Here is an 11,046-nt window from a genome sequence, read left to right as displayed (position 1 = left end):
AAGTGCGAAACTAAGATTTGTGTAATAACCTCAAAGAAAATTATAACAAGACCCCCGCATTTAATAATTGCTGCATGTGATGTGAAGCCAAAACTTCATAATTTGGAAATGTCAATAGATTATAGATTGTGCAATTAGGCCTAACTCCTCCCTAATATAGTTTACATGTATAAAGCACTACCGATTTTGGCCAAAATGTCCTTAGTTACAAGTTGGAGAAACAGAATCATTTGGTTTAAGATTATCACCAACTTGCATAGCACATTCCAATTTCCAAGTCTTTACGAAATTTGCGCTGCATCAACAAAACAAATCTAAGCAAATTCTCTCTCTCATGCAAGATTCTTCTTGCTATACATTAAACTAAAGAATAATGAATTCTATATTTTTAACTTATATACAACTGACTTTTCAGACAACGACTTTTTATGTCCAAGTTGTGGCATAGTCAATTCTTGCCAAAACCATAAGCTAAAAGTCAACTCTGTGAAAACATAACATGTACCTTTGGGTTTAACTTACTTAATCAATGCATCACCCATGATTTACAAATTGCAATTGGGCATTAAGAAAAAAAAAATAGACATCTCAATCTAGTTATAAAGCAGTAGCATGGGATGTCCGAAACCTCATCAACTCACTCTAAACTAAAATCATGAAACTCACCCTCTCCAAATGTGTGTTCATCATTCTTTTGATACATGCATCTCACGTTTGTGCAGTGTATGAAGAGACAGTGGTGTGCACCAACAAAAAGAGCCCATGCTATCTCAACAAAATAAGCTGCCCCAAGCAATGCCCCACCAGAAAGCCCAAGGATCCCAAGGCGAAAGCGTGCTACATCAACTGCGAATCTCCAATCTGCAAGGCCGAATGCAGACGTAAGTTTTCACATTAGTGCCTGTTTAGTAGGCATATTAAGATAACTCAAGATAATTAGAGTAAGATTTGCTTTAAGATAAAGATGGGCTTTTAGTGCCTAACATGGGCCTCATCTTATCTACCAAACAGTCAAATAAGCACATATAACTTATATATCTTGGCCTTATCACCCTGTTTTTTCAACTAATTAACTAAACTAGTTGAGGTCTTTTCAGACAGGAAGCCTAGCTGCAACGGCGTTGGAGCAGCATGCTATGATCCGCGTTTCATTGGCGCAGACGGCTCTGTTTTCTACTTCCACGGAAAGAGCAGCGAGCACTTCACCTTGGTCTCAGACACCAACCTGCAGATCAACGCCCGCTTCATAGGCCATCGCCCTGCAGGAAGGAGCCGAGACTACACATGGATCCAATCACTAGGGATTCTCTTCGGGTCCCACAGCCTAACCGTGGAGGCCACTAAAGCGGAGAAATGGGACAGCAGCATAGACCACTTAAAATTCATGTACAATGGCGATGAGGTCGCCTTGCCCCAAGGCTTCCTGTCTTCGTGGAAGTCTGAAGGGGGCGAGGCGACGCTGGAGAGGGTAGCGAGCGCAAACAGCGCGATCATATCCATCCCGGGGATCGTGGAGATTGGGGTGAATGCAGTCCCTATCACAAGAGAAGATGACAGGATTCATAACTATCAGATACCCGCTAATGACTGCATTGCACATCTGGAGGTGCAGTTTAGGTTTATGGATCTGTCGGGGGAGGTCGAGGGCGTCCTTGGCCGGACTTATAGGCCGGACTACGAGAGCCATGCTAGGCTAGGTATTGCAATGCCGGTGGTGGGAGGGGAGGATAAATACAGAACTACATCTCTTCTTGCACCAGACTGCAAAAAATGTGTGTTTTCTTCGATCAACAACGGGGGTGGAGAGCCGGTCCGAGCCTCGATTAACTATGGAAATGGAAGGATGGACTGCTCTGATAGATTCTCTGCTGGAAATGGGATTGCCTGCAAGAAATGATCTAGTATAAGATGAATGTTTGTGTTTTCATTACTATTAATTAAGCTGCTTTCTTTCTTTATGAAATTTGTTTTGTTGTTTTTTTTAATAAAAAATGGACCGTTTTCAATAGGGATGAGAGTTATTCTAACTTGATTCGAAATTGTTTTTATCCTATTTTACCAAAAAAAATCTATGAAATTCTGGTCAATTGCAAATTCGCGTTGGTTTTATGCTCTCCACAGCTAATCACTTGTCGGGGGAATTGTTCACATAGATATAAGTGGATGATAAATATAACTTTGGATTTAGTTGATGGTAAATATATACTCCCTCTTTCCCATTAGAAATGAAACGTTTTCCTTTTTAGGTTGTCCCATTAGAAATGAAATGTTTCCTAAAATAGAAACAACACTTTCTCTACTTTTTCTTCTCTCTTACTTTACTCTCTCTTCATTAACTCACAAAACACCACTGCATAAAATCTTGTGCCGAAAAGCAAATATTGCATATTTATTGGGACGGAGGGAGTATTATACTAGTAAAATAGTAAAATTTATTATTTATTTTAAATTATGAAAATGGATTACTAGTGTATATAAGAATTAATGGTTTTATATATAAGTATATTTCAAATTCATACTCCTTGCGTTCCATAGTAATGGAGACGTTTCTTTTCGGCACGGAGATTAAGAAAAATTGTGTTAGTTGAGTTAATAAAGAGAGAATAAAGTGGAAAATGAAAAAGGCAGAGAGATGAACAGAGAAAAAAGTAAGAGAGAGTAAAGTAGGTGTAGAAAAAAAATATTGACTTTTATTAAAAAAAGAAATGACTATATTATTATGGAACGTACCAAAATAGTAAAATGACTTTATTATAATGGAACGGAGGAGTAATATTTTATGAAAGTGCTTGTGATCCAGTTGTTAAGCTGGTGGTCAATACCTTGTCAATGAGCAAGGAAGAACACTATCGATAATTTATTTAAATATTATATATGTGAGAATAGGTTCAATCGTTTCACAATTTATGGACAAATTGACCGATTTCACTGGTTCAAAATGGCACATCATGCCACTGATTTTTATACCATATTTACAAGCAACCAACCAACTTAACCCAACTAATTACTTTTTCAATAATAAATTAGTTTTATTCCTTTCACATGACCAATATTTATCTAACCGAATCATATATTTTTCGGATGATTTATCAGTGACCACCCTATTATATACTCCTCTGTCCTGTTATTGAAACATTTTTCCTTTTAAATTGTCCCATTAAAAATAAAACATTTTCTTAAATGAAATACCATCATGTCTACTTTTTTCATCTTTCTTACTTTATTCTTTTTTTATTAATTCATAAAACAACAATACATAAAACCTCATGTCGAAAAGCAAATGTTTCATATTTAATAGGATGGAGGAAGTATTTATTTTTATTATTATAATTTGAAATATTTTATTATTGTAAATAAATGAAAAGAAAAACAATAAATGACAATCTAAGAATACGATATGATGGTTTCAATAAGGTACCTTACCTACTCACCCCTACTTCTACCGGTGAATGCCTAGGAATTACTGACTATCGTCTTTTGCAAATATTATTTTCTTTACTTATACTTATTTTTTATATTTAATTTTTTTTATTCTGTTTTGATATCAGCAGTCGATATTTTGTTAAATTGTTCATCTCTTAATACAAAAATCGAAAGTTGTGAAACCATCCAACCGCATGTTTCAGAATCAATAACAATAATATGAGCGATCACATAATAGGAAAGCAGCTGATGCAACTTATTTATTTGCCAACATACATAAAAGAAGCTCACTAATTTGGTTCTTGCTTCAGCAGAAAAGCTTCGAGTTCCTTGATGAAAGCGATTCCAGTCGTCACCGTTTCCCCTGGAGGCGCATTCGTCTCTTGGCGTTCAGTCTCATAATCGACTGTGGCATCAACTAGAGTTTCCGAATCACCAGTTGCAGTGAGCTGGAACGTGTTTTTGTAGTAGGTGAAGCCTAGGCCAAGGCGACCCCCCTCGATCACTTGCAGCCCAATCCGATGCACACTCTCATCGAGTTCCACTATTTCTTCCTTCTGGTAGCTCATATTTGGCACACCTAAAAACATCCTCAGCTTCAGATCCTTACACAAAATGATCAAGATTCATTCTTTTAAGTATATGTAACTCACCAGTGCCAAATTTGAAGTGGTAAACCGTGCCCAGGCGGCCGTCTCCCTGCAACATCTCGCCCTCCGTCACTAAATTGGGGATGAGAATCGGAAGAAGAGCGCTCAGGTCGTTCACCAGAGCCCCCCATAGGAGATCAATTCCCACAGAAACCTTAACTTGCCCCTTTTCTTCCCTTTTCATTGCCTTTTTTTCCTTCTAACAAAGGATTTGTTGACCTTTGGCAGATATAAACAAGAGAAAAGCATCTTTATGTCTGAGAAGATGCCTATTGTCTTGTCTGACCTACAGACTATTGGTGGATTTTTTACTTTTTTAAAGCTTTTCACTATTGAATATATAATGCTAGAGTCCAAGTGGGAGAAACTCCAAATCAACAACTCCATATTACATAAATCCAGCTCTTTTACTTATATTTAATTTTTATCAGTGTCTTCAAAAGTTTATGCTTTATACTAATTCATTTAAACAACAAACAAAAGGGGGGATTTCTGCAGAACTTACAATATGATTGTAGAAACAAATGGATTAATCCAATTAAATATAGGGATACATTTCATTGGGATATATGCAAAAGCAACATGGATTTGCTTTGCTTTGCCCCCACCAAACTATAGTCTATATACTATACATACACTCATGTTTGTATTTGTATTATTAGGGGAAAAATAAGGAAATTCAAACAATAGAATGAATAGCAAATCACCTTTGTATACTCAGAGTCATGTAAAATCTGTAGCTCATCTTTGAATCCGAAAGTCGAGTCCAGTCAGAATGACCGATCACAGAGATGCAAAATCAAATCGAGATTTTCCATTGTTCACCTGCCACGAGGATTCACTAGCTGAGAGAAAACCGCACTGGTGGCTGCATCGTCGTCTGTTCCTGAGTTAACTCCATCTATCATGCTCACGCTGTTGTCAAATGGCTCCAGCGGCGTTAAGGCAATGCCAGGGATATGGTTTGTGCTATTATCATCCGGCTCCATAAGGGCGGATGTCGTCTCCTCCAGCTGGAGAGCATACTCCAAGTTCCACAAAACATCTCCCATGGAAGGCCTATCGACACCGTGCTCAGCCAGGCATTTTTCTGCCGTCTCACCGAATTTCTTGAGAGAAGCACTGTTTACCTTCCCTACAAGATTCTTGTCCATGATATGGTCCAGCATTCCCTTCTTTTGCCAGGTCATCGCCCACTCGGCAATATTCACTTGCTCTCGAGGAAGAACCGGGTTGAGGGCTGGTCTCGTGCAAAGCACCTCCATGAGAACCACACCAAATGAGTAGACGTCCGATTTCTCAGTCAGCTGTTGCCTTCTGAAGTACTCGGGATCAAGGTATCCAAAGCTACCTTTGACAGCTGTGCTCACGTGTGTCTGATCAATGGCTGGTCCGGCTTTAGACAGACCAAAATCGGCCACCTTTGCAACGAAATTCTCATCTAGGAGTATATTGGTTGTTTTCACATCTCGATGAATGATGCTCTGTGCCGCTCCAGTGTGGAGGTAATGAAGCCCCCTAGCTGCACCGATACATATCTCCAGCCGCAGTTTCCAGGAAAGGGGTGGAAGATCTGTTCCGTAGAGATGGCTCCGGAGAGGCCCGTTAGCCATGTATTCATACACTAAAATCATCTCAGACCGCTCATCGCAGTAGCCAATAAGTGACACAAGGTGACGATGGCGGAGCTTGGACAACATTTCAATCTCAGTTCGAAATTCAGCAATGCCTTGCTCGGATCTCGGATTCCCTCTCTTGACAGCCACCCTAGTTCCATCCTCCAGAGTTCCTTTGTACACCCTACCAAAACCACCAACACCGAGTAGCATGCCTTCATCAAATTTATTAGTTGCATCCATTATTTCTTGAAACGTGAAGAACCGGCCAAGACTGGAAGAACCTAACGAGATGCAACTGGCTGTACCACTCTTCTGAGAAACAGTAGACATTTTTGTCATAGTCAAAGAGTTCCCATACAATGGCAGAGGAAGCCAAGAACTTCCTTGGTTGGCTTCCTTTGACCTACGAGCCACAAAGCAGAAGTAACACAATCCACAAAGGAGCAATGCAACCACAGCACCAACCACAGAGCCGATTATGGTACCGGTTTTATGCTTTTTGGGAGGCAGCACGAGGAGAGTATCCACGGGCAAGCTACCAGTTAAGCTTTTGGCATCATTGCTGATCTTCATGATTTCAAGACCATTCAATATGGCATTTGGGAAATCAGCATTAACGTCAGGACCAATGCTTACTGTGAGAGTATCCGAATCTGCAGGAACTTTGGAGACAAAATCTGTGTAATATGGCACATCCAAGTTGCCAGCTTTATTCGATAGATCCAGACTCCCAACAGCAATATCAGTATTGATGTATAGGTTAAATATCAGACTATTCAGAGATTTGCTCACAATATCACAGAAATGCACCCGCAAGAAATACGAGAAACTGGGATCAACTTGGAGGACCCATGTAATGTTAAAGTTCACATTAGACACGCTCGCATCTCCCATGGTCTGAGCAGTAGCATAGACATAATTAGGAGCTATCTCAGGTGCAACAGCATCACCATATTTTATATTCGAAGGGCTGACAGAGACGTTAGACGCAGAGCTGTTCACATGGAGATACTTGGCATCATTCTCCCAAGTCCTACTCAAAGTGTCGTTCTCAGCAGTAATAAGAGGACCGCCCATATTCAGACGATAGATGGTCTCCAGAGCCAGCCCGGAAAGGCCGTCAAACTGATCATGTGGCGACACAATAGATGCCTGGTCAGGAATCAAGCTGTCCGGGGCAGACACTACTTCAATGGCATTCACAAAGGCCACAGAGCCATTGGCAGGAATGAATGTAACCAACATGCTGCTCGAAGTGACATTGACTGAGTACTCTTTGTAGAGATACGAGCCCTTGTAAGTGTCGAAACTGAAGTTGTGCAAAAGCACAAAATCTTCAGTCACAACAGTGATGGAAGAAGAAGTCAGATTCTGGCCCGAGAGAGGGTGGAAGTGGAGGCGAACCCAATGCCGGCCCTGTCGCTTTATATCAAATCTGTACGACGCCGTGCTCCTGAAGACTCGGGCTGACTGGTAAAGAGGGAAAGGGGCGGTGGAGTTGGAGGCGGCAACATAAGAATCCCCACGGCTTTTCAAAGAAAATGAGGAATCAGGAACATATGTTTGGCCAAGAAACATCACGTTTTGTGAAGATCCGCAGGCAAGCAAATAGTTATTAGCAGGTGTGAATGCAGCCATTGACACACTACTAGCAGCAATGCAGAGCAAGAACACAGCTACAATGTCCATAGCTTCCCACCACTCCAAACAGATTTTTCAATCAAGATTGGAACTTTAGCAATCCCACAACTTCCCACAGCCAAAATTGATGCAAACAAAGCAGTACCTAAGAATTCCCAGATCTATTCAGCCCATATAGTAGCAGAAAAACAAATTGCATAGCAAAGAAGAGAAAATCAATGTAGGAACACATGCTTTCAAAAGAAATGCACACAATTGTTGCTCAAATGACGAATCTTGCAGAGTAAAAAGACGAAATCGAGGATTTAGCAACGGAATTACCTCACTCAACGGAGCTAAAAAGGTGTTCCAATGAAGAGGAGTGGGAAAATTGGATAGATTTTGAAGCAGTGAGTGGTGCTTCTTTCTGGTGCGAAATGCACCAGCTCTTTCCAGGCTGTTGATTAGGCTGTCAATTTACAGAGGGAAAAAGAGAAGTTTAAAAATAATGGATAAATAATTTTAGGTCCTACAAAAGAAATGGAGCTTGAGTAAAATCAATCTCTGCAACTGCAATTTGCAAACAGCTGTTGTCAATATAAATAACATGGGCATATTTTCTGCACTCTGGACTCTTGCCTGTCGGAATAATGAGAGAGGAAGAGAACTGGGAATTATTGCAATCTATGCTAGCAAAATAAAATAAAAAATTTTGTGGTTGTAATTTAAGTTTCTTATATTTTTAACATTAAATAGTTATTTTGATTTAAATTTCTTGTATTTTTGGTGAGAGAATCCCTAAATATGGCCATTTGTTGTAGTTGAGTGAATTGCGATTTTAGTGCTTTATTCAAAAGAAAATTGTTTTGGATAAATGTTTATTTTGTCTATTAGAATATTGACATGGTAGCCGAACTACTACATGGCAATGAAATTTTGAAAAATGTAAGTTTGCTCAATTTTATCTCATAATTTTTGGACATTTACTCGATTATGTTGTAGGATATTGTTCTAATTGTTTTTTAGGACAAAATCAAGTAAATATCGTAGTAAGTAAGATACAAATCCCAGTAACAGTTGCAAATAACACCTCATACAACATCGATATGTAAGTTAAACTATAACGACAATATGTGATTGCAAAAAAAATAAATTTGTGGGACATTTTATTCCCGAAAATTAACAGCTATACTAAATGGTGAATGATATTTTTATAGTAAACGCTTCAAACGATAGAACAAAATCGACTATTTACTCAATAGTTTATGTATGAACAAAATCGATCATGTCACATGTGTCGCTTAGCAAATTAACAAAATAAATCGCGATAGATGGTCAAAATTTGGTGATTATGGTCTGTCCAACACATCTGAAAAAAAATCACAAAGTCTGATACCATTGTGCAATTATCCCATATTTCTCCTTTCCGGTTTAAAACACATTGCTACAATGTCATTTCGAACTAAATTAGACGTTCTCATTTTCCCAAAGCTGATTTGTCCATGTATTTGAAACTGACTATCACGTGAGCGTAAAATTTGCCTAAAGAGGAGAAGGATGAGATACTTGTAAAAATCTCAAATAATTTATTTTTTAGATTTTGAAAAGTAAAAATCTCAAACTTTGTAATTTATTTTTTAGATTTTGAAAAGTGTAACACTGACAAGAATTTATCATTTTTTGTAAATTACTCCCTCCGTCCCAGATAATTCGACTCAGTATTCTATTTCGGGTTGTCCCACATAATTTGTCCCACTTCACTTTTACCATTTTTGGTAGTGGACCCCATATTCCACTAACTCATTCCTACTCACATTTTATTATAAAACTAATACTTTAAAAGTAGGACTCACATCCCACCAACTTTTTCAACTCACTTTTCATTAGATTTCTTAAAACCCGTGCCGGGTCAAAGTGTCCCAAATTATCTGGGACGGATGGAGTATGTGACAGTCCCGGATCTGCAATGGCTTTTTCATGATTTACAAATTGTTCAGTTAATCATTGTTTATAATTCAAATTTAAACACTAGAAGCGAACCAATCGAATTGATGTGCCGGTATCATTACAACCCATTAGAAGCAGTTATAGTTCGGAATGGGATCCCCTGCTGTGCAAAATGCCACAGCAGGGAATGTTGTGGTGATCTACACCATTGATTAATCTCACACACTTGTATTATTATTTTTCATTTCAAGAATGAATGGTTTGATATGGCATAGCATCCCCTGCCGTGGCATTTTGCAAAGCAGGGGGATCTCAACCCTTACAGTTCGGAATGGCTAAACTGATTAGGAAAATAACAAAATTATGATGTTATGATTTGAACCGTTCGTCCTTGAGCTAAACTACGAAAATAACTAAGTTATAATGCTATGATTTGAACCATTCATCCTTTGAATAATTCATATACAATACACATATTGCACGTGATATGTGGTGTTTATAAGAAACACAATATATATGAGAGATACCATCATAACTTATACACGCGGTTTGCGTATATCATTATAAGCTACTCCTCATTAACAACTAAACGATTATTAACGCAATTTACGCATTGACGTTATACTAAAATTTAATCAACATGGATGACATTAAAGAACTCAATTATTTGACCAAATCCTGCATAAAATTATTACCGCAATTAACGCTCTTCTTTTGATTTTTTTCTTCATTTTATTCTATGTGCATTTAAAATTTCTCGTGGAACAAGCTGTATGATTTATGATTTCTTAAACAGCAGTATTCAGTATCCATTTATTCATTTATCAGAATCATGTCAATTGGACCACTCCAGACTCCAGCAAGGTTCGGGTAAATCCTATTCAAATTGCGGACTAATCTAGTTATATTTTATCGGGTTATAAATATTTAATTATGATTTTAAAAGTTCGGATTTCGAGCTAGCCCAATAGAGTAGTGGACTAATTGGACGACTACTGAAAAAATTAATAAAAGATTAGTCCATTACATAATGATGAAAATGAATCATATTTATAGGTTGTAAAACAATTAATTATGATAATTTTGAGATACATACTTAAAATCGAACATGATTAAATGCTAATTTAAGATTTATGGAGTACAACTAAAATAAAATATAAAGACATTTTGAAAAAATTTAAAGCATATTTTAGAAATTAAAATATTTGTTAGATTGAATTTGAATTTTCTAATTCATTTATCTATTATTTCCCCTGGCCTTGAAAAAGTATGAACTATTTCCTTATTAGTCCGTCCTTGAAAAGTACTCTCTTCGCCCCTCAAATTTTGTTTCATTTTTCCATTTTTGTTCTTCCCACAAAATTTGTCACATTTCACTTGTTACCATTTTTAGTAGTGGACCTCATATTCCACTAACTCAATCTCACTCACATTTTATTATAAAACTAATATATAAAAATAGGACCTACTTTTATTAACGTTCTCAACTCAATTTCATTACATTTCTTAAAACACGTGTCTGGTCAAAGTGTAACAAAATTTATGGGACATAGGGAGTATTAACTTTCTAATTTTGGAATAGTGAAATACTAACACATTACTCATATACATCATTTTATTTACAACTTATATCATTACACTACACTATATGATGTGGAGCTCACTATTCATTAACACTACTTACTTTATCCTTTATTTTTCTGTCTAACATTGACAATTGTACATTAAAACTCGTCTCAAACCAAATGTTTATATTTTTGATGGACGAATGGAATATTATATTAATA

The 11,046-nt window shown here is 37.5% G+C and overlaps 3 protein-coding genes across 6 annotated transcripts; 1 reads left to right on the top strand and 2 right to left on the bottom strand.

Moving 5' to 3' along the window:
• The first annotated feature begins 599 nt into the window (after nucleotides 1-599).
• LOC125212153 (Late embryogenesis abundant (LEA) protein-like protein) lies at nucleotides 600-2,008 on the top strand. Its single transcript, XM_048112235.2, has 2 exons — nucleotides 600-881; nucleotides 1,098-2,008. Exons 1-2 carry the CDS (start codon nucleotides 656-658, stop codon nucleotides 1,895-1,897), a joined length of 1,026 nt encoding a protein of 341 aa, XP_047968192.1. The 5' UTR covers nucleotides 600-655; the 3' UTR covers nucleotides 1,898-2,008.
• A 1,589-nt stretch (nucleotides 2,009-3,597) lies between these two features.
• Nucleotides 3,598-8,003, bottom strand: LOC125212152 (receptor-like protein kinase THESEUS 1). 4 transcript variants are annotated; one of them, XR_016137065.1, is made up of 4 exons: nucleotides 7,655-8,003; nucleotides 4,781-7,478; nucleotides 4,077-4,366; nucleotides 3,598-4,003 (listed from the first exon to the last, which is right to left on the bottom strand). XR_016137065.1 is itself a non-coding variant. In XM_089068270.1 (2 exons), exon 2 carries the CDS (start codon nucleotides 7,379-7,381, stop codon nucleotides 4,895-4,897), a length of 2,487 nt encoding a protein of 828 aa, XP_088924396.1. In that variant the 5' UTR covers nucleotides 7,382-7,478; nucleotides 7,655-8,003; the 3' UTR covers nucleotides 4,571-4,894. The 4 variants fall into 4 exon arrangements, 1 of the variants encoding a protein (XP_088924396.1); XR_016137064.1 differs by having other exon boundaries at nucleotides 4,077-4,292; XR_016137066.1 differs by having other exon boundaries at nucleotides 4,077-4,122.
• On the bottom strand, nucleotides 3,714-4,257 carry LOC148930394 (phytohormone-binding protein-like). The gene is made up of 2 exons (XM_089066454.1): nucleotides 4,077-4,257; nucleotides 3,714-4,003 (listed from the first exon to the last, which is right to left on the bottom strand). The coding sequence occupies exons 1-2, from the start codon at nucleotides 4,255-4,257 to the stop codon at nucleotides 3,714-3,716; spliced, it is 471 nt and encodes a 156-aa protein (XP_088922580.1).
• Nucleotides 8,004-11,046: the final 3,043 nt, after the last annotated feature.

The sequence above is a fragment of the Salvia hispanica genome, chromosome 3, assembly GCF_029641045.1.
Source record: "Salvia hispanica isolate PSC_SH4W2 chromosome 3, Shi_PSC_v1, whole genome shotgun sequence".
Taxonomy (NCBI): domain Eukaryota; kingdom Viridiplantae; phylum Streptophyta; class Magnoliopsida; order Lamiales; family Lamiaceae; genus Salvia; species Salvia hispanica.
This window is presented reverse-complemented; position numbering and strand designations above follow the sequence as displayed.

What these genes read in the sequence shown, in the direction of transcription:
- LOC125212152 (XM_089068270.1), bottom strand. Translation starts at nt 7,381, where the DNA reads ATGGACATTGTAGCTGTGTTCTTGCTCTGCATTGCTGCTAGTAGTGTG.
- LOC125212153 (XM_048112235.2), top strand. Translation starts at nt 656, where the DNA reads ATGAAACTCACCCTCTCCAAATGTGTGTTCATCATTCTTTTGATACAT. An exon ending in CTGCAAGGCCGAATGCAGAC is followed by an intron (nt 882 to 1,097) that starts GTAAGTTTTCAC and finishes AGGTCTTTTCAG; the next exon opens with ACAGGAAGCCTAGCTGCAAC.
- LOC148930394 (XM_089066454.1), bottom strand. Translation starts at nt 4,257, where the DNA reads ATGAAAAGGGAAGAAAAGGGGCAAGTTAAGGTTTCTGTGGGAATTGAT. An exon ending in CCACTTCAAATTTGGCACTG is followed by an intron (nt 4,004 to 4,076) that starts GTGAGTTACATA and finishes GGATGTTTTTAG; the next exon opens with GTGTGCCAAATATGAGCTAC.